Genomic DNA, 25,269 nt, shown 5'->3' on the forward strand with positions numbered 1-25,269 from the left:
AGCGCTTATCAGAGTGTGAATTTGTGTCTTGCAGCTGCCATCCTCTCTGTCTTCATAGCCTGCAGCTGGAAGATATGCTGCAATTTCTAGCCATATAGGCTTTTTTTTTGTGCATGATTTTAGCTGGAGCTGGATATTCTCATCTCCCCACTTTTCAAGTAACAGGATGGTTTCTTTGTGCTCCCAAACCCTTCCAGGTGTTGTGGTTTCTGTCGCCATTTTGAATGTGTTTTATTACACACGATTGTTAACCTACCTTGCGAGGTAGTTTTGTTAAACACGGTTTTAGACATGTTTGGTCAAACAGGCCAGCAGTGTGAACAGCCAGTCTTCTTAAATCTGTTTATCAAAACAAATTTTAAACATGTTTAAGCTTTGGTGTGAATGGGGTATTAGCTTCATCCTGAACATACATCCCATTTTCATTTGTTTATGGTTTGACTATTTGTGGCAAAGAGTACAAAACAAAGCTGAGTTTCTAACTACTAACCCTGGTGGGTTTGTTGGAGAAATGGCTGCATACCACTCATTGTTACTCTTGTTACTCTCATTGTTACTCTAAAACAATTACGTAAATTCCTTAAAATGTATTTTTTAAAAATGTGGTCTGCTATTGAATGAAAAAACATTACCCTGACTTTTCATTTCAATTTGGAACATTTTCACACATACATATACATGATGATTGGAAACTTATGCTTTTTTGCATGAATATTCTAAGCTTAACTGGTGATAACGGTATTTCAAACTCTTCTGCAAAATCAGGCAAACCTACATGTAGGTTCAAATCCTACATCATTGCGCATATAGATTGTTGTAGCTTCAATTTCCCCTTCTTGGAGAAAAACCTTTTAAACTTTCTCAACTGGAGAAATAGTAGAAATTGGGCCACAGATTCCAATCTTGCTGTGAAAGGCCACCTCCTCTGACACTTGTGAAGTTATTATGATATGAAAGCCTCTCTGATAGCATTAGTTGGGACTTTCTGGGTTATATATTTACCATACAGTTTCTTGCTGAGTTACTATAATCCCTACCATAGAACTACCATGTGAAGATGTTTTTAAGTACTGTTACACAAATCATATTTTAGGATAGGTTTCAACCAACACAATGCTGATTACAGCCTACATTTCAATCTGTCTTATTTCAAAAATCTACAATTGTAAGTGTTTCTTATCTCACTCACTGTTTGGCAGAATATTTTCTTTGTGCCATACATGCTTCAACAATTGACATCACAACTTAAATTAATCAAAATAAAAGTTATTACCCACATTTAAATATTTCTAAAGAGCTAAAAGGAAAGAAATCTTTTCCCTATGATTGAATGTCCACAACAAAAAATTAACAATATGTGTACTTATGTCCTCATTGTGTGTTCTCAAACACAGACAAGGGAAAACAGTACTGAGAGATCTTCTTAAAAGGTTTTTTTTTCAACTAGATGTAGATAAAGTGGTAAAAAATATATTTTATTTCAATCATCATTAGTTCACCCTGTAAGAATCTGAGAATTCACCTGGATTACTGCAACCGAGGTTTTGAAATTGGCCCGTTTCTACCAAAGTTTATGTGCGAGCATACCACAAAGAAATAAACAACATTCAGAAAATAAAAAAAGCTAGTGGATTTGGTGTAAAGGGTGAAATTCTCAGCTAAACTGGTCAACTACGGTTTCCAAATACAGTATCTTGCTCAAAGTTGTTGATATAAACAGAATAAATTCGCACGGAGTATGACAGCCCATTGTGGTTATTTTGAAACACATCCAAATTTAATTTATAATTTTTGGTTTCTATTATGATACAATTTCTACAGTAAGGGGAGAAACAGCCACTTTTCCCCGCCTAAACTTTGCTAACCCTGTAGGATAACATTACGCACTCATGGACAAGCAAGAGCTTATATCGGCAAAAAATTTCAAGCTTCCGTCCTCCGAAAGCACAACGATTTCAAACCACAAAATATTTTAATCCATTACGAACAACATTAACATGGACAGCTTCCTCTGGCTTACCCTAGCTGTGTCACTTGAGTTGCAGATTTCGCTAATTTCAGGAGTGATTTAGCATAGACTTCCTCTACAGCAGATCTGAAAGTCGAAGGTAGAATTTGAAATTGCTCATAATCATACATTAAACACATCTCGACCACAAAGTTCTCACGAACAAAATTTTAGCCAAACATTGTGCCCAACTTTCGCGTAAAAATTCAACAAGCTTACAGCTTGCATTGTTTCCATATTTCATGTTAAGATAGAGCACGTCGAATCCAGAATTTTTTTCCCCATGCAAGCCGTAAAAATAAAGAAAGAAATTACTGTAGCATCACGCTCTGGATGTCAAGCAGCTACACCGACAGACACCCAGAAATGGTACTCAAATAGCACTTTTTCTATCTCAAGTCTAGAATCTGGTTGTCAATCCTTAGATATATCATTTAAGTTACGAGAAAGTATCCACCAAGATCATGGCAGCTTAGCGAGCGGAAGAAGCCGTCAATAAGTATCTCCAGTTTTTTTGCAGTTATCATGGACGCGATGACCTGGGACGATCTGTGGGAGATTTGTCTCTGATCGTCTCTTACAGTGGAAGAGTTGTTGAAAATTATCAAATTTTATTCCACCTCTTCTTTCTCCAAAGTATCAATAGAGCTCTTTAACTTTAATTCCCTAACATTTTCAACTGAAAGAGACCATTCAACCCCAAAGTGGCAGTATACATCATTAAGCTAAAATAAAATGGTTAGCGTTATGTTTCCTCCTGTTTCAAGGAATTTAAACTGTAATGAACTGGTCTGAGTAATTATAAATTTTATGCCATTGAATTAGGTAAAGAAATTGTGAAAGGTAGATTGATGGTTCTTGGTTCTAAAATTGGTTATTTGTAAGATCAGTAAACTTGTGATATCACCTCTGAAAACCTCCTGGCTATTATATAACAGACCATTCAAAACAAACAAACAAACAAACAAACTACATAGCCTGGTTCCCTCCTGACTGCGCCAAAACAACAACGATAGCGATAGTGACAACAAAAACTACAATTAAAAAATGAGTCAAAGTTTTGCTGAGAGAGACTTAAGATAAGAGGTCTTTCTCTTACCTGGTCTGCATTAGAAGAGAGTTTTCTCCGTTGTTTGATAGCACATTCAGTTTCTGTTGTCGGACTCTTTGGCGGCCTCGCAACCCGGGCAAAAAGATTGCTCGAAGATGTTGATGAATTATTTATTTCTGGGCTTCCTTTTTTTCTGTTGATTTTCTTGGTTAAATTCATAATTTTACCTCATTTCCTGAGTTTTCATGAGACACAACAATGCTGCAGATCTTTGAAGGATCGTCAACGAGTGAAGTTCGGTTTGACTCTTCAGATGGTGAGAGTCTTTCTTCAACATCTTCGCCATCAGACAGAAGCTCTTGATCTTCACCAGAAAGTATTTTGGAACTGTGGCCGGTGAACAAGGAGGCTAGTGAATCTCTACTTTTCATCTTCTGGTCCTACAATAGCCATTTTAAAATTATCTGTCGACTTTCTCAATCAGTGTTTTGAAAAAGTCACATCATATACTTGTTGTGTTTAACTGTTCAATATCGACACATTCTAGATGTTATGAAGTTTTCTCTCGAAAATGAAAGCTGAAGTTTAGGAACATCTAGCTGTTCTAAATGCAGTCGTAGCTTGTGGTAACTTGGATGTTTTGCTGACATTTCCATGCGTAAATGAGTTTACTTCGGGTGAAACCGTACGAAAATGTTTAGAATCCTGGATGTCAGACCCCTTGACAACTTCACTTTATGGCCATCATAGCCACAGTGTGGGTCGACTAGAATTCAGAGAGATGGACCAAAACTTTAACGCTTGATTCAATCATCACGAAATGTCGGCATTTCTGGGAAATTTTCCATTTTGTTTTCAACACAGAAAATATTAAAGTCAAAGTACTTAAGTGCGCCACATTAAGTGCAGACCCAAAGACCATCGGTGGGGTCCTGGAACAGAATTACCCAAATGTTTTCAGGGGCGTTGGAAAGTTGAAAGAGACAGAGAGACAGAGCAGTACAACTCCACATCGACCCCAATGTGAAGCCAGTAGCACAGCCGATGCGGAGGACTCCATTCAGCATGAGATCAACGTTGGAAGAAAAAATTAAAGAACTCATCGAACTAGACATTATTGAACCTGCACAAGGGCCCACACCATGGGTTAATCCAATTGTTGTCGTCCCAAAGTCAGGGTGCGACATCCGTCTTTGCATTGACATGCGAAGGACTAATGAGGCAATACGGAGAGCTAGACACCCGACCCCTACTGTTGATGAGATTACTCAGAGCATAACAGCAAGGTATTCCCCAAACTTGACCTTAAGTGGGGATACCACCAGCTTGAACTTTCCCCAGAATCCCGAGAGATTACTACGTTTGCTACCCACTACGATCTGTTCAGATACAAGAGACTATTGTTTGGTGTTAACTCTGCTTCGAAGCAGTATCAGTACGAGATCCAGACGGCACTTAGGGGTATAGCGGGGCAAGAGAACATTTCAGATGACATCATCGTACATGGTAAAGACCAGAAAGAGCATGATTTGCGGTTGGAGAAAGTCATTGTGAGATTAAAGGAACGTGGATGGACCCATGAAGATGAAGAAAAGTGCCAGTTTAGCATGGATAAGCTCACATTCTTTATCATGGTATTGTCCGGGAACGGGATCAGCTGCACAGAAGAAAAGGTTAAGGCCGTGGAAGAGGCGCGAGAACCTCGGACGGTATCAGAAACCCGAAGTTTTCTTGGGCTTGTAAACTGCTGTGGCCGCTTGATACCCGATCTGGCAACGGTCTTTGAGCCTTTACGTCGCCTGACAAAGTCAGGAACTCCCTTCGTGTTTGGAGGTGAACAGAAGAAGGCCTTTCAGGGGCTAAAAGAGCGATTGGCTTGTGTTGAGACTTTGGGATACTTCGACAAGATGCCCCAACCCAAGTAACTGCCGATGCCAGCCCAATTGGACTGGGAGCGGTACTGACCCAAAAGCAGAAGAATGGACCAAGAGTCATCTACTATGCAAGTCGTAGTCTGACAGACACCGAGAGAAGATATTCGCAGACAGAAAAAGAGGTGCTGGCGCTCGTATGGGCTTGCGAAAAGCTCTATCCCTACGTGTATGGTGTGCCATTTGATCTTGTTACAGATCATAAGCCGCTAGAAGTTATTTACGGCCCAAGGTCAAAACCCTGCGCACGCATTGAAAGATGGTTGCTACGAATGCAGCCGTACAAATTCAAGGTCAAGTATAAGTCTGGGCCGAGTAACATTGCTGACCCCCTCTCAAGACTTGTGGGAAATCTCAAAACCAGCAGCAGTCACTCAGCTGAAGCCGAAGAATATGTCAGATTTTTAGCCATAAATGCGACCCTCTGAGAGGTGGAAGAGGCCTCAGCAATCGATGAAGAACTCTGTGCAGTCAAGGAATGCTTAAATGGAAAACCGTGGGATCAGCTAGCTTACAAGAGATACCTCCCATGTAGTAGTGAACTGTGCAACATTGGGCAGCTAATACTAAGAGGGACAGGAATCGTTATCCCGAAGAAACTCAGACCCAGGGTGTTGTCCCTCGCTCACGAAGGTCATCTGGTCATCGTTGGAACCAAACAGAAGTTGTGCAGTAAAGTGTGGTGGCCCGGGATGGAAAAGGATGCTGAAAAACACTGCAAACCCTGCTAAGGATGTCAGTTAGTCAGCCGTCCCAGCCCACCAGAGCTTATCAGGAGCACAGCATTGCATTGGATCATGGAGAGATTTGGCAATTGATTTGCTCGGACCACTCCCCACTGGTGAGTCCATTCTGGTCGTCGTGGACTACCATAGTCGCCACTACGAGATAGACATCATGACATCCACAATTGCCTTTAAAGTCATCTCGAGTCTAGAAAGATATTTGCAAGACATTGTCTACCTGCGAGCCTGACATCTGACAATGGACCACAGTTCGTAGCAACAGAGTTTACAGAGTACAGCAGCAGGGAATCTGAGTAACGGCAAAATGATTTCAAGGGATGGACTGAAACCGGATCCCGATAAAGTTACTGCCATCAAGAACATGCTGAAGCCAACAAGCCTGAAGTTCTAACCTTGCTTGATGTTGTCAACTATCGATCTAACTTTCTAACAAAGCTTTCAGATGTGTCAGCACCTTTAAGAGAGCTTACAACTGACCAGTCCAAGTTCACCTGGGCCAAACAGCATGATGAAGCTTTTGCCACTATTCAACACTTGGTTATTCAACACCCAGTCCTTAAATTCTACGGCACAGAAGAAGAAATAACTATTCAGACAGATGCCAGTAATAAAGGCCTTGGTGCAGTCCTTCTTCAAAATGGACAGCCAGTCGCCTTCGCGTCCAGAACTCTCTCACCAACAGAACAAAGATATGCAATCATAGAGAAAGAATATCTGGGAACAGTCTTCGCTTGTGAAAGATTCAATCAGTATCTAGCACCCAGAGAGAAGATTTCAGTCGAGACTGACCACAAGCCTCTTAAGTCAATATTTAAGAAGTCTCTACTATCAGCTCCATGCCGTCTCCAAAGAATGCTTCTCAGACTGCAACGATTCAACCTGACAGTTAAGTACAAACCTGGTTCCCAAATGCTCTTAGCCGACCATTTGTCCGGAGCCGCACAGCATGAAACCTCTGGGCCAGAAGAATCTTTTGAGGTATTTTCCTTAGAGCTGGAGAGCCTAGACCCTACGCAAGCCCTGAAGGTCATGCCAGAAAGAGTGGATCAATTGCAGCGTAGCACAAGTCACGATGACACTTCACAGGTACTAAAAACCACTATTCCGACCGGATGGCCAATACAGAAAGATCAAGTACCAATCAAGATCCGGGAGTATTGGTCTTACCGCGACGAGCTATCAGTACACAATGGTGTTCTTTTCGAAGGCTCGAGAGTAGTCATCCCTTAGTTACTGAGACCTGAAGTGAAAGCCAGAATTCATTCATTTAGCAGTAGAGCCATGCCTACGTAAAGCTAGAGACACTGTATTCTGGCCTGGTATGTAAACAATGTTCAATTTGCAACGAATTTCAAGCTAAGAATCAGAAGTTCCCAATGCAAAGCCATGAACTTCCTGACCATCCGTGGAGTCGAGTCGCTGCTGACCAGATCAGACTTCATGGCAAAGAATACATGGTGCTTGTTGACTTCTACTCGGATTTCATGGAAGTACAAAAATTGGAGGAAAACACTTCCAGTTCCGTGATTGAATTTTTTAAGGAACAATTCAGCCGACAAGGCATTCCAGATATACTAACTACAGACAACGCTCCTCAGTTTACAAGCCATGAGTTCCATCAGTTTTCAGTCGATTGGGGGTTCACTCACATATCTTCTTCCCTGGATCATCACAGATCCAACGAAAAGGCAGAGTCTGCTGTGAAAATTGTCAAGTCTTTGTTCAGAAAAGCTCTCAAAGACAACAAAGACCCGTGGTTAGCCCTATTGGACCAATGCAACACACCAACAGAGTTCCTGGAAAGTAGCCCTGCACAGAGATTGATGTCTAGACGCACTAGAACCTTACTACCTACAACTTCTAGCCTTCTGTAAACCAAGATCCCAGAAAATGTGAATGCAAAGCTGACATTGAAAAGGTAAAAGGCCAAGTGGTACCATGATCGCACATCGCACATCGCGCACCCTACCAGAATTACAAGTTGGGCAAGAGGTAAGAGAGGCACCTCTACAGAGGAATCAAAACTGGAAAACGGGTACCTGTATTAAGAAGCTATCAGACAGGCCCTATGTAGTAAAAACCAGTCCAGACAATCATCTATTCCGTTGAAATCGAGAATTTCTGAAGCCAACTGAACAACCCAAACCAGTTGAAAGCAGTGGCAGCCAGCTCTCAAAGAGTGTAAACCACCCTTCAAAGCAAGATGTTAATTCAGCTAATCATGAATTGAAGCCAATATTGACACCACAAACTGTTCCAGTATAGAAAACTCGTACCAGAGTTGTAAAGCCACCCTCGAGGTTCATTGACTTTGTTGTGTAATTGATCGTATGAAGATTGACTTCAGCTCAAGAGAACTTGAAGTGTTCTTGTTAAAAAAAACTGACTATCGGACAGTAACTTGTATAAGGACTTTCAACTTTTAGTCTTGCACTAATTTCCATTTGTTTTGTTTTGTTTTGTTTTTTAATTTTATTATAGTAATCTCCTTTTCAATTTGAACACATTTCATCTATGTTTATGTTTTTCTTTCGGAAGTTAGCGAACTCCAAACGAAGATAGATGTTACGACAAGTTAGTCCTACGTCACTTGTCACGTTACTTGTTTCCATATTTGGTCATAAAATAAAGCTGTGGTTTACTGAGTTTGTAGTTTACATGTCATAACACTCACCAAACACATCGGAGAAAACGTAGAAGGTAATTTGAGGCAACGTGACAAGGTAAAAATAACTGACCAAGCAGAGGCGCTATTGAAACAAAAGCGGTGGTTGAAAACAGAAACAAACGACCACGTTGCATCAAGGTTGGAAATGGGCCTTTAAATGATCCGCGTTGGCTCGATTGTCTCACATGTTTCACTACATAGCTCGACAGTGTTCCGAGTTGAATTCATAACATGGCAAAGACATTCCCCTACAATCTTCATTCAGTACTTTTCCTGTGGATAGCTCTGGGTCATAGTGAGGGTGAGTTACCCAACTAAAAACTGTGTAGATATTCACGCTGACAAAGGGCAAACGCTCGAAACGTCGGCTTTAGGGAATATTTACTGTAGCTAATTTACATCATCAACTCAACTGATAGAACCAAATTATTTTGTAATACCCCAACTGACGCAGCACCACAATTTCTTTGGAAACTTATCCCCACTATTCGGCAGCTTTATATGTTTGTGTCTGGAGTAAGTTAAGTTTCGCACATTTTCACTTGACAATAATAATAATGGAAGATAGATGATCGTCTTTTCACGAGCGTGGGACGAAGAAGAAATCTGAATCCCCTCGGAGAATCGAACCCCAGACCTTCGGATCCCGCGCTCCGATGCTCTACCACTGACTCGCCACAGAGACTATACGGTGAGCGAGATCTATTACGAAGTCTATATGACACACTTATCTACAAACATGCTGCTATCGACATTGCTGATTCTGGCAGTATGCAAGACGCGTGTCATATGAAATTCGTAACAGACCTCGCTCAACGTAGAGTCTCTGTGGCTCAGTGGTAGGGCATCGGAGTGCGGAATCCGAAGGTCTGAGATTCGATACCTCGTGGGAACTCAGAATTTTTTCTTTGTCCCACGCTCGTGACAAGACGAAAAACATCTTTCTCTATTTCTCTACCGAACTCAAAACTTACCATCTCTTATGAGACAAGGAGGAGCTTGTAGCTATATTTAAACAAAGAAGAACTTCGTCCGACTTCAAGTAATATTAATATTCTATATTAATATCGAGCTGCAAATAACGTTTATTCAGTATTTTGAATTGACGACGTACAATTCTTTTGAGCGGCGATCATGCTGAAGAGTTATTGTTTGCATCAAGTATCGACAACTACAAGGCATGTACTCAAGTTTAAACCCAGATACATTAAAAAGACATTACCGAAAGAGGGGGGCATTGAGGCCCATCAGAAACCACAAAATCGTAAAAAAAAATCATCAAAAACCGAAAAAAAATTCGATCAAAACCGAAAACCTCATGCAAAACTGTCAATACCGGTACATTTTCACATCCCAGTTATTATAACCCTGATCGATCCGATACAGTGTTGACAAGTGGAGCATACAGAGTAAACTACACTAATTTTATTACAGGATTTAGGAATGCCATGGACTTGCCATTAGCATCTTCTAGTATCTGCTTAGATTAACAGCTGCTCTCCCGAGAACCTCGGGTGTGGTCTCTGCGGACTCAGCCTAGTTAAATTAAGGAAATTCGCACAAAAGTCCTCAATAGGATTGCCATTTTTCGGTCGCAAAAAGCTATAGCTCTGGAAAGTTTCATCGAAAATCCCTAATCTAACATTTCCATTTGCGAACTAAGACCTGAAAGTTTGGAGATTCTATTTGAATATTGAATCAATCAGTCACATGTGGCCTGTAACTTGGCCACCAACTTCGAGGTGGCGTTGATAAAAAAACTCTGGAAATGTTCCGTGCTGAGCCCTACCCTACGTGTTCGGGCATGCCTTTCGATAACATTTGCCTTTAGCGGCTATTCGAGGTCAGTGGAGACGCGTAATTGCCACTCAGATCATCAGATCATCAGAAACCGGAACCCAAATAGGTCAAATAGGAAAACCGAAAACTGCATCCGAAAAACCGTTAGTATTTTTCGCGAAAACCGAAAACAAAAAGGTTAAAAACGGAAAATCCGTAAACTGTAATGAGAAAAAAAACGAAAAACCGAAGTTTTTTGGCACCAAAACCGATCTAAAAAATAGCCAAAACCGCAAAACCAAAAGTCCCAATGCCTCTCACCCGAAACAAAACCACTGAAGTCATCAAAGCTACCAAAAAAAAACAACTAGAAGGATTGAAAGAAGCGATGGGGAAATGACAATTAACTTGTTATTACTATGCTTGCCTTCGTTCTGAATACAGTTAAACTCCAGAGTTCTATAAGGTAATATCTTTTCAACATACATTCACATTTCCTTCAATAATCAACAGCGGCATTAACATGGCCCACTGGGACGTATGGTATACCCAGAGCAAAAGTTGGCTGTCCTGTGACGGTGAATTCCACAGTATGGGCCGTAGGATGGCGATTTGAAGACACTGAAGACCACATATCAATCACCTCTAAATCACCGAGTTCTCATCTTGATGCAGAGGTGGGCAGAGATATCAACAGAACGTTCTGTATTAAGGCAAAGGACAACATCACTGAGGAGGCTGGCGAGTGGCCACAAGGTAAGTGATATACAATCAAATTGCAAGAAAGTAAAGACCAGTGAAGATTTAGACTTTGAGAGGCCACATCCTTTCCCCTGGAAAATCGTGACGTATTTTTTCAATCATTTGTAAGGAAATAAATGTTCATTGTCAAACCATTTCGCAACAATACCCGCTTTGCCACTCTCCTCCTCTTCGTTTTCTCTACTAGTGGAGGATGGGAGGGGAGGGAGGGCATGGCTTCGCGCAAGTTAGCAAAGATGCTGTGTTTTCCAGGGAAGCCTTTGATACTACAGAAATACCAAACTAACAAAAAAAATTGCAATTGAAAATAAGGCGTTTCCTTATAAATATGTTCTGGGATATCAGGCTGCCCAGGGGTTCGCTAGCACCTGCATGGGTGGGGTCACCATATTGCTGGTTCCCTTCGTTTGACCTCCTCCTTAAGGGATGAATGAAGAAAGTTGCTAAGGATACTTCCTTGACAAAATACGAAATGAGGAGCAATAATCCTAGTTGCCTCTCGGCAAGCAATCAGTGGCCTACAAAAAAACTATTGAATTTAACGCTCCTTAAGGTTATGGACCGTGAGACTCCGTGACCCTGTACCTTCTGTTTTCCAGTCTGCCTTTTAGTTCGCTGAAACATACACGAAAGCAAGCTTAAATCCCTATAAGTTTGCAGAGATTGGAAGATATTTATTATGATTATTTCCTTAAGGCAGATATTGTATTTACAAGAAAGGTGATTGCCCCAGAGGACTGAAAGAAGGTTACGTATTTTGGGACGACGAAAACGATAAGAACATCAACGATCAAGGAGGGACACTTCCCGATGGCAAATACGACAAGGACACTTCTATATACTATTGTTGCAGAACCGACGGAGACAAATTTAAGCCCATCCCCCTCCCCCTAATCAGTCCGTTTTACCTTATGCCTTTCAACACGCCAGAGTGCCAGCGCGTGCAAGGCGCCATGGCCTCAAAGGAGTACGTTTTATTTGACAGTGAAGATCACAACAACCAAAATGCGCGTAATGGAAGCTATCCCTTCGTAGCACGAAGGTGGGATCACCAAGTCTTTTATTGTTACTATGAAGGTAAGGGATTAATGTCAGTATTTGTGCAACTGTGTAACTACCCTCCCTTAACAACTGATGGCAAGTTAGGGGTTGAAGTTGTTGTTAGGGGAGGGGTAGGTGCGAACTTGTTCACATCACGAATTTGAACCAAGGTAAGTTTTGTAGCAAGAACATTAGCATGTTGTGTAGGCATATCATAAAAGTAAACACTTTTCAAAATTATCCAATGAGAATTTAGCGTAAGTACGCAAGGTTAGCCTCAATTGCTTTCGGCACCACGATACTAGTTACTGCGGTATAACGTTGTTGACACGATACCGAGGGAGGAAGCGGAAAAGTTTAGGGACGCTGTCCTCGTAGTCTTCGCCAACGAGAATAATTTGATGAGAAAACTACCTTAATGAAAGTTGGGCAGAGTAGGAGGGTATCTTTATCGGGTGAGGGTTAGTCGAGTTTTAAAATCGCAGAAAAAAAATTGCAAACCCCCCCAAAAAATTGATAATAACCCCTGACCTAACCAATTTTGTAATATGGGTGAGTAGGGATCATCATTTATAGGGACTGGGGATAATCCCAGGGGTTTTGTATCCTCCATACGGGGCACGAGGGTCTGAGACAATAAGGAAGACATGCAAGTGGTGGTCACAGTTCCAATAATTTCATTTTTGTGTGTGTGTTCTTAGGTTGTCTCTATACATACGGCTTGGATAACGACGAGCGGATATTATTCATCTCTCCAAAATTCTTTAACAGTGGATTTCCGTCGGAGCAGAAGTGCACGTGGCAATTTGTTGCTCGAGAGAAGGGAAGTAAGGTGCATATTACCTTTCTGGAGACACATATAAGAGAAGGCGACAGTATTGTTATCCGTAATGGCTGGAGGAGTGGATCAGTCGTGGGTAAAATAGATCCAAAAAATCCCTTAAATCCCGAGGGATATTCGTCACAGAACAATTTTCTTCTCGTGGAGTTTAATTCAAAGTCTTCCTTAACACCTAGGATTCCTCATCCCAAAGGTTTCCGCGGAATATTCAAAATTATTTCAAATGAAGGTAAAAATCACTGCGAGAAGATAACTCTATTATTACCCTGGAGGTCAATAAGGCTCTAAGGTGGCCTTTGGTTTGCACTACTGTCTCAGTATGAGGAAAAAGGACACCAAAGAATTTTAAATTGACAGCTGGAAAATATCATTGTTGGCAACCATGTTTAGATGTCAGATAACTAAGATTATAATCACTACATGATCAAGTCCTGATAACGAAAGATTTAGAAAAATATTTTACAATAAAAAAATAGCGAGATTAAAACATGACGTTTCGGCGAAAACATTTCACAACTGTAAATCAACTCGTTAACTGTAAATTATTAATATATAGATTTAGCCAAGCCTAAAAGCGGAGCTCGCATTTTTTTTTCCCGCACGTCTCAAGGGCACAACGCCTTGCCCCGGCTAGGACTAGAACCCGTGTCGTCCGACTCGGAGCCCAGTGCACTGACCACTGGACTACTGAAAAAAGCCGTGCCCAGTTGATCAGGCATGTTAAAAGTAGGACCTTGTACGGTCGTACGGTCAGATTTTGTATAATTATGGGGCTACGCTCTGCGAGCTCCGCGAGCTCGCAGTTCAGCGACGTTATCGAAAGAAAAGTGAGAAACTAAATTAGAATAAAATGAGATTGAGTAGAACAAAAAAATGTATATAATTAAATAGACAGTTTTCTCTGGAATGGAGTCTTTTTGACTGTTCAGAGTCGGTCTCTTTTTCCTTCTTAAAAGCATCTCATAAATAAGGCACTCAAACTTTCTGCGGCATTTCTTTAGGATGGCAAATTGCTGGTGAAGATTAATCAACTGTACCCAGTTATGTAGGTTTTTTATCTGTTTGAATGGTTGCAGTTCGACAGGGTCCTAAATGGCCAAATGGTACATACGGGCTCCCCCGCCCCAGGGCCGGCTGTCCTCCGAGGTCAGACGACATCTTCTGGGAGACTGGATGGAGGTTTCAGGACACTGAAGACAACCAACCTAATAACACAGTATCTGAGAGCTTCCACATGGATGCCACGGTCAATAAAGATGACATTAATAAAAGCTTTTGCATTGCTACGCAGGATAAGGGAGTAGAATGGCCAAAAGGTGAGTATAGTTTATCTAAGCAGGGTTTAGCGGCGACCAGCGGAGTCTACATCCAAATTAGAATTACAGTGATACGCTGACACTAGTCCACACCCAGGAATGCAGTCTCACTGCACTTAATAGCCGTATTAATAAATATATCAAATTGCAAGGTATCGCGGCATTCTTCTGAGTCAAAAGTAGTGCCAGCACCTCACCATGGATTCGTGACGTGGTATTGTTTTAGATACATTTGATCCCATTGATCCGAGGAAGTTATTTTCTCGCAGGTCAGTATTGCATTTACAAAAAAGAAGCTTGCCCCAAAGGCCTCTCTGAGGGATATATATTGTTTGATGACGAAAACCGCAAAAACCGGAATAGGATGGGAGGGACACTTCCAGACGGAATATACAACAAAGATACCAATATATCGTATTGTTGTCGGACGGATGGTGACAAATTGGAGCCTGTCACCCTCCCTGTGAGCAATCCTTTTTACTTGCTGGCCTACAACACATCTGAGTGTCAGCAGGTTAATGGAGCTATCGCTACAAAGGAGTTTATACGCTATGACACCGAAGACGATGTTCATAACAGAGACCAGGTTAATGGTGCTTATCCTTGTGTGAAAGGAAAGAATTTGACGATTACTTACTGTTATTATCAAGGTCTGTATTTACAAGGAGTGGTACGTAATGGTATATCAGTAATTACAGCAAATGAGCAGTCAAAAAGCAAGGCGGTATGAGGCAAATCAATCCCGTTCCCAGGCCCTTTCCTAATTTTGAAAGGAAAAGGTGAATATAATGGATAAAACAATACCTTACCCTGAGAAGTCTGCCGCAGCCGTTTTAAAGAACCTTCAGAAATCATCGTGCCACCTCATAGCTCATAGCGAGCTCAAAATGCAGTCACACCAGAATTTAACGAGTGAAATATTTGCGGGGTTCGCTTCATTTTCCTTCTCTCCTTATGGTCAAAATTTTGGTTTAATCTTCCCTGCTCGAGAAAGTTTTCCATAGTATCAGTATCAGTAACTCTTTCAATCTACCACGTAGGGGGTTAGTCTTTGAAACTTCAACAGCACATCGTCAGGAGTTTCGTTTCAGGGTTCTGATCAGGCCTTCGTGTTTATTGTAGCGGCCATGGGGTTTATGAAAGTCCCTACTGCACTTCACCCCGACTGACCATCCTTTTCTGTGGGATTTTGCTCAAGGGCACGACAGGGACATTGAGCTGGTCTTCGTTCCCCGTGGTTAATGTCCTATGCTCCTTACCAGGAGCGAAGACGGCCTTATCAGGGAACAAGGGAAACATGCTGCGTGCGACTGCACTTCTTTCCTTGTGTAAACGCAAATCTTATGTCTGTTTCTCTTCTCAAACAGCCTGTCATTACACCATGAGCGAGACTCCTCAGGAGTTCATGTCCCCTTTTTACCGCAGTGGTGATGGCTACCCGAACTCACAGCTCTGCACCTGGCGATTCTTGATACAGGAGAAAAACCCTAAATCACAGCAGATCCTAATCAAGTTCCCAGAGTTCAATTTAAGAAAAGATGGGGACGGTGACGTGGTGAGGATTTACAGCGGCTGGGACGAGAAGACAAAACTTCTTGCAGAATTTAATGGTGATCACCCACCCCCAACCAAGGGTGTGGCAACTGACTCCTCTGTGGTGTATGTGGTATTCAAATCTGACTCACAAGCCCGCTCCAAGGGCTTCAGAGGAGTTTTCTTGATTCAGAGTAAGTAGTAAAGGCACGTTTGTAGCAATCATCGTCTTTTAATAATTGGAGAGGTCGTAAATGAATTAAAAACCATCTGTCTTAAGGAAAGATGTTCTATGATATAAGTGAGATCTCTAACCATAACATGCTTTTGTTCTCATAGCATACAATGCTGCTTCTGTACCAACACGACCCATAACGATTCCAACACGGCCCATTCCAGTGAAAACAAATGAAACTTCAGGTAACAAATCCGCAGTCCAGGCCCCGTACTCCGGGCCCCGTAGTCCAGGCCAGCGTAATAACAATAGTCTTAGATTAATACCAATAAACCATAAAGGAATACGAATTCTTAGGGTCAGGTGAACCCAAAACAAAGAAAATAGTTTTACTTTAATGCACCCTATACTGTCTCCTTCACTTCATTGGACATTTACTTATCCACTTCTGTACAATTGGCGCTTCTCCATTTCCCAACTCCCCCAAATTTATCTTCATACCATGATTGACACTTTGATCACAGACGTGATCAAGAGCCATCTTCTCCAAACGGTAAACGGTACATATGTATTGATAAATCATCCAACAAACTGGTACCAAGAATAGAATAGTACATGCTTTCTTGATTCAACACCATATTCTCTTTACTTTTATACAAGGCAGTGTAAAGCAGTTACAGGAGAGAATTAATTTTTCAGATCTTGGACAGTTGAACAGCTACAGTAGATGCATCTGCCTGTTCACACAGTTGTGTGCAGAGTAAGAGAGAAGCTGCACTTATAGAAATCACAATATATTTTATTGAATAGTGTCTTTACTAAATGTTCAGTTAAAGAAAAGACGAACGAGACAGCTACAGTAACCACAGCAAGTGCCAGTTTAAACCTAACGACGACAAAATCCCAAGGTAAGTATCACTTTCGGTTTTGCGTTTAATCTTACTGAAATACGGATGAGTGACATGCTAAATGTCGCAGAGTATCCTTGGTGAGCCTTATTTTCAGTATGGTTAAATAATTAATTATTGTTAGAAGCGAAATAGACCACCTGCAGTCCCTCCTTTTCGGCGAAGTTTGTGAGTAAGACATACTTTTCGTGCACCCTACATGCAGAGTTAGTTATTCAAAACAAACATTTGAACATAAGTAGGTCAGAGGGATACAAATGAAACCCTTTTTTTCTTTTTATCTCTGTCATACACTGGAAAGATATCGTCAGTAATAATGATAGACAGCAACCTAGTCCGGAGAAAAATACCGTTGATTTCTTATTGAATTTTTTAACGTTCTGCATAGAATTTTAGCTTAGGATACTATTATTCATACATGGATTTTATCTTGCCCGAAAAGGCTCGCAGAGCGCTCGTTCAGGAAAGCACGGTGTTCCAACTGTTATAATAGTGGTGGTGGTAATTGCAATATTGATTGGCATAGCAGTCAGTATATACTGCATCAGACGAAAGAGACTGAGGCAAAGAATAGAGATGATGACAAATTCCGGGCTCCCGGTTCAAGGCAAAGACAGGGAAAGCTTCCGTTATAGTGATCTGGAGGAATACGAGTTTACGGGGGAAACACCAGACTTATTTCCACCGTCTTAACTACCTCTGAACCAATATTGGTCTGAATTAAATTGTGCTTTTTGAATGGCAATTAGGTGGCTAAAACATAGGTTTAAAGTAAAACTTCTTAGCTATAAAGCGAGATTAAACCCTTTTTTAAGAAAAAACGAATGAGCTAGAAATGTATTTGAGCTGGAATTTGAACAAAGAAAGAACAAAGAACGATACGAAAGAAAAAAACATTCAATTTTTCTCATAATATGTAAGATGGGTTTCCTCTCTAATTTTGTCGCTGTTTGTTACATGTTAAAGCAATTGAGAATAAGTTGAAATACAATGATTACCAAACCTTGCACACAAAAAAAACTTTTCTCGAATTTATAGTATTTAAAGATTAGTAATATCATAAGGCGATGGGTTCCTGGAAATTCTGAAAAACCTAAGCAATTCCAGTTTTGGTCATTTAATGATTCCTGGGTTTCTGTTTCTTTTTCTTCTTGTCTAATTAAATATTAACAGCCTTTTTCAACACGCTGTGGATCAGTGATTGTATTGTTTGAATGAACGTACATACTGATGACGTTAAAACGCCTTTAAAGACGTTAGCGACGTCACTACCGCCTTTGTTTCTCACGCGTGTGCCTATTTCTGTCTCTATTCAAAACTTTTGACAGCTCAAGTGCCCTAATGTTACGTAAATAATAGTGTTAATTAATGACCCCAAAATGAATTAAGGTTACGAAGAAAAAAAGAAATTTGTTTTAGTACTTCTGTCGTTTCTTGAATCGAAAACTTATCACTTGTTCATTGCTCCAAGTCAAGTGAACACGTTCTAATTTTTCATAGCATAAACTATGTAGGCAAAAACAGAGGAAGTTGTTTCCATAATAATCCTAAATTTACTGCGTAAATAAAATTACCTAATAGGTGTGTAGGAGGGCAGAACTTGGGCCTTCACAAAAGGTTAATTTTTCTCAAAAGGGACCGTTGAGCTTATTTATGGGATGAGAGCTGGAAAAATAAAAGCACCCCATATTCAACAGTGTTAAGGAACATCGTGAGACAAAACAAACCCACAAAAGTGCACATGAATCGAGATCTATTGCCCGAGGTTCCTGAAATTGTCATTATACGATACAACATTCATGTGTGCTGAGTGAAAAATCCCGTAGCTGACAATGGCTCAAAGCGATTCTAGTTTTGAATTGGTTTTAGTAATCACTTCCTGATATCGTGCCGTGTGAATTCATTTCGCACCAAAAAAACACCGCCAATCCCTGGAAATGGCCTCTGCACAAAAGGGAAATTGCTCTTTATGGACGTTATGGCGTTCGTCAAAACATAAAGTTAATTTTATGTTCAATAATACTATAAATATATTTTTCGACGCCAGTTAAAGGACGATGGAACTTTACCAAGGGTTTCGACATAAAAATACTGTAAAAATAAACACATTCATTTGTATTTGCGGAGCCTAAAAAGGCTTTTGTGAATATTTAGCGATTTAAAAATAGGAATTAGCTAAGATGACAATCTATTGATAAAAGTGAATAACTAATCGGAATTTTAATTTAACTCGCAGAATAAATTGTTGTAACTTTTCGAGGTATCAATTAATTTAACTTATACTACCGTGCTGTTAAGTATTTTCTCGTGGCCGCCAAATCGCAGATGATCTTGGAAATAGTGTAGTCGGAAAAATAGATTTTGATAAAATTAACTTCGAAAAATTAGAAACGTGGCAAACAACATGCTACAAACAATTTCGGTAAGTCGTTGGCAAGAGGCCGGAAGCCTTAGTATTAAAAGTGACTAAAATGTTTATCTTTTGCGCGCATCGTTAAAATACCCACGAAAATAACTTCTTTTGTGCAAGATGAGCGAAATTATTCAAGTATCGATGGAACATTTTCAGGGACACATGAAAACCCCAGGTAGGCCGAAAGATCTGAATTTCGTGACCGGCCAAGTAGGAGACCAAATAAGTAATTATGCTTACATTTATTCCAAAACTAAGGCTGGAGGCGGTCGATATGTTAAAGATACGAAAAAACCAAAATAGCGCCTTTCTGAACAAATTTTTAGTGAGACATTTTTTATTATGTCAAACTGGTAATCCATGTGACTCGTATCTTTTCCTAGTACGCATGCATGGAGTAGACACCCATTTTCAGCTGGTCAAATAATATCAAAATTACAAGTTATCTCGGGAGTTTAACCAACCTTTGGCGTCACAAAAGTAAAGGATGTTTGCTTGGTGGTTATTTCATCTTTCCCCATTTAATATTTAAGATTTCTAATGAGGATAACAGTCGTAGTATTTTCCAATTGATTTGTGACTTGCCCATTATTTAAAATACTGCGAAACACTGTGTACTCGGGCGGAAGTAACTATCGAGTGAAACGGTTTATATCTGAGACAGTGGGATAGGAATAGCAGGTCATAAGGGTTCACTTTCCCTCTATATGGTAAAACTTAAGACAAATGTAAATATTGCATATTGTGGAGCCTGAAAACAAAACTGAATTATAAATATCAAAACAGTTTGGTAGGGCATCATGTTCTGGGTATTGTGAGAAGTTTATGACAACAGCCAAACAATCCTAATAAAGAGTTTTTTTTCGGTTAATAACTGAAGTGGATCTCTTTCACCCTTTGGATTGAACAAGAACTAAATTATCCTTTGTGTATCAACACCTTGATGACCTGATGAGTAATGAAGACAGAGAGATAACAACTCTGAGATATCGTCGAATTGAACACTAAATCCTCCCAAATAACCCTGTAGAAAATGTGAAGCAGTCAGTCAGGAGAACTGCTATTGAGATCTTGAGAATAAAAGGCTCATGAAATCCTTTTCCAGAAGTCCACAACCTTAGAAAACAAGTTGGGTCTAACTGAAAAATAGAATCTGGCAAAGTTTGCTTTTATAACAATAAAAAGAAGCAGCTGTGAGATTTGAATGGCGCAACAAGATTTAAAGTCACTGACGGTCAAGTGATAACGAAAACCCTGTTGGATTGGTGGGGGGTGGGGTTGGGGTTGGGGGGTCATTAAACATGTGCATCATACATGAAAAGACATCGGGGCACTTGGAGTTCCTCACGTTTCGAACATTCCAGTAGATCGTGGGTAAAAATTCAATTATTTTTATTACCATTCATCAATAATTAATTTTGGGCAATGACTCTGCAAACGTTCTTGTAATAAACAACGCTAGCCTCCGTTTTACCTATGTTAATTTTAAACATATGTCAAGAAGAGCAGTGAGGAAATTTGTAGATCTATGATAGACAGGGACAATACAAGACGTACACGATTCCCCTTCGTTAGTTCTAGAAAATAGCTTAACACACAGCCTGTTTGATGCAGTATACAATTATCGTTAAAAGTTTTTATCACCATGCAAAGTGATAGGAATTCGCTTATAAAAATCCTTCCCACCTCACCCCCCCCCCCTGCCCGCACATGACAAAATTGCACATAAAAGAAGTTCATTACGAATACTTCACCTAAACTTTTATTTACAACATAATGATGATTTAAAAATAGCTTGTAAGCCTAAATACTACCCAGAAACAGGCTTGAAGACTCCCTGTCACAGCTGTTTGAAAGAACTTGGCCAAGATTTAAAAATCAATCTGCACGATTTCCGGTCGACTTAACGTCATTCAGTGCAAAAGACGCTTTAGACACTTCTGCAATCCTTGAAATTTGTCCAGCGTGTTTTGCACACTTGGGTCACGTGACAGACTGGACTGTAGTTCCACCAGATACGTGGCGCATGCGTCGTACAGTGCTATTGCTATTTTTCGTCTGAAAGTAAAAGTCAGAAAATGGCACTTCAGGGTAAACTAAAATGTGGCGAAGGGCCTGGGGAACATATATAAACCAGTACATGGAGGCAAATGAAAAGGTTGCCCTTACCTCTCGTGAGGGGGAGAAATGGTGGGCGTGTTTACAAATTTCATAAACAAATGATATATAACTTCAAGGATGTGAAGAGGCTTGTCTTGCGTTCGCCAACACTGATCCTTCAAAACATAGACAAACAAAAACATAACTAAAAATTAACAATAATTTACCCTTTCAAATTTTTTTCACCTCATCCAATGCGCACCCTTCCCTCCCCTCCCTCATACCAAACTTCCAAATAACTCACCCTTCATGTTCTATGAACGTGGGACAGATAAAAAAAAGTACGAGTTTCCCACGAGCTACAAGAAGCTGGATGGGCCATATTCTGGGATCATAATGTATAGCAGATTCCAAATACAGTCGCTGATAAATTTGTCCCAAGAAATCATCTCTAAGCTACAGTGTTTGTGATATTTTGACTTACCTTGGCTTTGAACAGTTTGTCATAAATGGCGTGTAACACGGGGAATGGAATACCCATCTCTAACATAGTCATAAACACCCAGGTTGGGTCCCAGACCAACTCAGCGCTCTTCTTTTCCAGCATAAGGATTATTGCCCCTGAAAGGCACAGAGCAACATTATTGAGTAAAAATTCGTGCGTGATTCAAGCCATGACGGTCATGCACAGCGGGCATGGCTATGAACAGTCACGAATGGTCATGCACTGGCCGTAACGTAATGACTTACCCAATGGAAAGTACCGCTCAGAATGGACATAAACCTTTCCTAAGTAAGCAATCTTTTTACTGACAATTGCCATGCGATCACTAGGTGGATTCTGAAGTGAGTCACGGAGCTCTATTGAAGAAAATAAACGTAGAAGTGTTACAAGTCCTGCCAGAGAGCACTTTCTGGGAAAATTCACCACTTTCTCGATAGTCATTTAGGTTTTGAGTACCCTGCTGTTTTCAAACAAGAAATTGTGATACGTTTGAGAGCCTTGTCGTGCAACTTAGTAACTTAACACGAAAATCACAAACCGGCTTCTATGATGTCCCTCCAGAGCGTCTCAATCAAGGTTGGGTCGTAATGTCCAGCACAGTGAACGATGGCGAGTTTACACTCAGACAGATCAAACTCATCAGCAAAATCTCCGTACAGCTGAAGATGATTATAGTCAAGTTAGTCTGAACTCATCTGCAAAACTGCCATTCCACGAAAACACCGAAAAAATCACACAAGTAGCACTTCAGACTACCGTATTTACTCGTGAATAAGTCGACCCCTCAGTTTTAAGGTCAAAAATCAGATTTTTCATCATTTCGAGTCAAAATTAATCTCTTATTTCCGAGAATGTATTGAAAACACGGGGAATTAAAAAAATTAAGAGCAAAATGTAACCGTGTGCTTTAAAGTTTATTGGCACTTGTTGATATCACCACGATTTAGGCATATACGAGCACTTCGATTTACTGAAGAAGTATTTTACCATATTTTGTAAATCACAGTGAAAATGAAACCTTCTTGCATTTAAATAGCCTTTCTTTTAATGCTGACTTTGAAGGGAGATTAATTAGACCGAAGGAGAACCGAAGAACTTCGAAGGATCGCGCGTAACATACAAGACCTCGCGAGCCAGGTCACCAAGCCACTGAAATCGTTCGATGAAAACGAAAGTTCAGCACCGTTAACAGCAGCGAAGCTGGAGGCAAAAATGTCTGCTCCACAGTCCGAAGACACGATAGAAATCAGCTCAAGTAGCTTTTTGTTAAGCCTCTTAAAATTTACTATTTCAAACATTTTTGTTGAGGAAGAATGCGCTAAAAAGTGACGAAACTCTTACACAACTAGAACTGGTTTTATAAACTCGGTCTACCTAACGGACTTCAGGCGAATTTTATGCTAATTTCTTGGATTGCTCAAATCAGGTCTTTGTGCATAAGTCGAGGGTGATTTTTTGGGGCTGATCGTTTGGTCATAAAAGGTCGACTTATACACGAGTAAATACGGTAACAGCGAAAAGTGATGAATGTCTTTTACAACAGGCTAGGGTATACGCCATTAAACAACAAAACTATTATCTAATGAGGGCAAGACCAAGTCGTAGGAGACCATAAAGGGTGAAGAAATGAAAATCAGAGAGTGCAGAAGATCGAACGATGGGGTCATATTACTTAAAATTACGAAAACATGCTTCATTGTAGAAGGAAATGAGGGTGTCGGTAAGGCGGGGAATCTGAACGAAAGGGAAATGAGAGGAAAAGAGGAAACAGCACACTTCCCAGTGATATGACAAAAAACAACAACCGCCTCTTTCTGGATAATGTATCGATATAGGAAGGGAAAGATTCATGTAAGTCACTTAGTGAAGGAAATTAAAAGGCCCTTACTTTGGTGACATCAAAGAGCTGAGAATTCAATCCAATCAAAGCTTGGTCTATCCGCCTGGATGGATTAGCAGAGTTAATTCTTACAAGAGCTTGATAGACTTGCATCTGGATGCGGGCAACTTCCAGCTTCTCTTCTAATCCGTGTAAGAATTCCCCGTCGCCACTCCCGGCGGTTCGTAAATTACAGCTCTTGGCGCTCATAATGGCACGAGCCAGGTATTCTAATCTTAACTCTAGTGTTACACCAGGACTGAAATATAACCAAAATAACACTGATGACTTTCAGGACAGTGAGAGAAGGAGTGAGGGGAACTAAGTGTGTAAGATATGTTATTGTAGAGCGGTGCGGATTTAATCAAAATTTATTGCTGCTCTTGACAGAAGCACTGAAGATGCAAGTCACCAGAACGAGGCCTGAGACCTACAACCTTGATCACAAAGGTTGAAAAGTGTTGATATCCATAACTTCTGCCCATTCCCGCCCACAGCAGTGTGGAACGAACAATTTCTGCATTTTTTCAATAAAACACGCTGAAAGGGGGGATAAAAAGGGAAGGGAAGAATGGGGCAGGGCAGAGGAGGGCGAAATATGTTGGTATTAGCTCAGAATGTCAAAGTTTTAACGGCTGCGAGGTCCATTAGGGAAACCTTAACCCGAGTTCTAAAGGTATTGAAATTGAAATAATAATTACCTTTGTTTTTCAGAGAGTTTAGAAAGGATTCTTGCAGCAGCAGAGTAATTCTTTGTCTTTTCATAATGTTTCCACAACAAGTCCAACATCTTTAATTCATTTGGCTGATCCTGTGACGATGATCGCCTCAGAAACACCTCCAAGTGCGGAGATTTGATCTTTATTTGAAGAATAAAGGAATAAGTTGATCAAAAAACAAAACAAATCAAAAATATGATGGCAAAGAAAATATCAACTGAGAGCCAACAGAAATACTAGACGGCTTCTGTTCTCCTTCACTGCTCTGTGATTGGTTTATAAACTCGCGCCACCTGTTGACCCAATTAGATACAAAACTAAACCGATTACGACTTGGTGTCCGACTTTTCCCGTGAAACAAATCGAGAATGGTTGAGGAATAAAGAAAATGCAAGGACTCTTGGAATGATAAGAAGGTACACGAAAATAGAACTTACCTCCAACAGCCTCTCAGTCAGTCCATTGTCAATCAACCATTGATACAAAACAACATGCCATAATTCATCCCCGTAAGACAATGAAGATGATAACACATCTTCCATCTAGGAAAAAGATTAAGTCTGGAAATCAAGCGCTGCCTACAAACCTGACAGAAAGCAGACTTTTTTTTTTCATAAGAACTTACATGCTTTTCAGCATCATGCGGTGTCAGAGCACTGGGGTCTGGGGCCGGAGGAGGCCCTGGTCGTGAGGGTAGTCCGGGTGATTGAGAAGGAGTTGTTTTGATGACAAGAAGACGTTGGAGACAGTCCAGAATGCACTTGTAGCACTGTTGTCTAGAAAAAGAAAGACTTGTCCAACATAATAGGTGAAAAACAAAGGGAATATTTATAAACAACAGTTACGTTTATGTCTTCAGTTTTGTTTTTACCAATGACGATCTACGGTCCTGAG

At 40.5% G+C, this 25,269-nt stretch overlaps 2 protein-coding genes and 1 long non-coding RNA gene across 5 annotated transcripts in view; 1 reads left to right on the top strand and 2 right to left on the bottom strand.

The window, feature by feature from the left end:
* Window positions 1–25,269, bottom strand: part of LOC131783358 (nuclear pore complex protein Nup155) — a 45,634-nt gene that overhangs the window by 6,361 nt on the left and 14,004 nt on the right. For 2 of the 3 annotated variants that reach the window (XM_059100090.2, XM_059100089.2), the window contains 9 exons: window positions 25,001–25,151; window positions 24,813–24,917; window positions 24,358–24,515; window positions 23,666–23,915; window positions 22,316–22,436; window positions 22,023–22,133; window positions 21,757–21,893; window positions 21,342–21,448; window positions 20,541–21,230 (listed from right to left, as the gene is read on the bottom strand). In XM_059100090.2, coding sequence (XP_058956073.2) covers window positions 21,086–21,230; window positions 21,342–21,448; window positions 21,757–21,893; window positions 22,023–22,133; window positions 22,316–22,436; window positions 23,666–23,915; window positions 24,358–24,515; window positions 24,813–24,917; window positions 25,001–25,151 — 1,285 coding nt within the window. In that variant the 3' untranslated portion in view covers window positions 20,541–21,085. Of the gene's footprint in view, window positions 1–20,540; window positions 21,231–21,341; window positions 21,449–21,756; window positions 21,894–22,022; window positions 22,134–22,315; window positions 22,437–23,665; window positions 23,916–24,357; window positions 24,516–24,812; window positions 24,918–25,000; window positions 25,152–25,269 lie in introns of those variants that run through there. The other variant, XM_066159653.1, reaches the window with a different exon arrangement.
* On the bottom strand, window positions 237–2,485 carry LOC136277478 (uncharacterized). Its single transcript, XR_010715899.1, has 3 exons — window positions 2,021–2,485; window positions 1,190–1,244; window positions 237–339 (listed from the first exon to the last, which is right to left on the bottom strand). It is a non-coding gene; the product is annotated as an uncharacterized lncRNA (long non-coding RNA).
* Window positions 8,565–18,436, top strand: LOC131783429 (uncharacterized). The gene is made up of 10 exons (XM_059100182.2): window positions 8,565–8,705; window positions 10,697–10,939; window positions 11,642–12,022; window positions 12,688–13,056; window positions 13,904–14,143; window positions 14,413–14,793; window positions 15,511–15,870; window positions 16,016–16,096; window positions 16,682–16,759; window positions 17,202–18,436. Exons 1-10 carry the CDS (start codon window positions 8,636–8,638, stop codon window positions 17,450–17,452), a joined length of 2,454 nt encoding a protein of 817 aa, XP_058956165.2. The 5' UTR covers window positions 8,565–8,635; the 3' UTR covers window positions 17,453–18,436.

The sequence above is a fragment of the Pocillopora verrucosa genome, chromosome 12 (assembly GCF_036669915.1).
Source record: "Pocillopora verrucosa isolate sample1 chromosome 12, ASM3666991v2, whole genome shotgun sequence".
Taxonomy (NCBI): Eukaryota; Metazoa; Cnidaria; class Anthozoa; order Scleractinia; family Pocilloporidae; genus Pocillopora; species Pocillopora verrucosa.

Bases quoted from the DNA above. Each gene is read 5' to 3' on its own strand.
- LOC131783429 (XM_059100182.2), top strand. From the start codon at position 8,636: ATGGCAAAGACATTCCCCTACAATCTTCATTCAGTACTTTTCCTGTGG. The intron at 10,940-11,641 runs GTAAGTGATATA...TATTTCCTTAAG, and splicing joins GGCTGGCGAGTGGCCACAAG to GCAGATATTGTATTTACAAG. The intron at 14,794-15,510 runs GTCTGTATTTAC...CTTCTCAAACAG, and splicing joins TACTTACTGTTATTATCAAG to CCTGTCATTACACCATGAGC.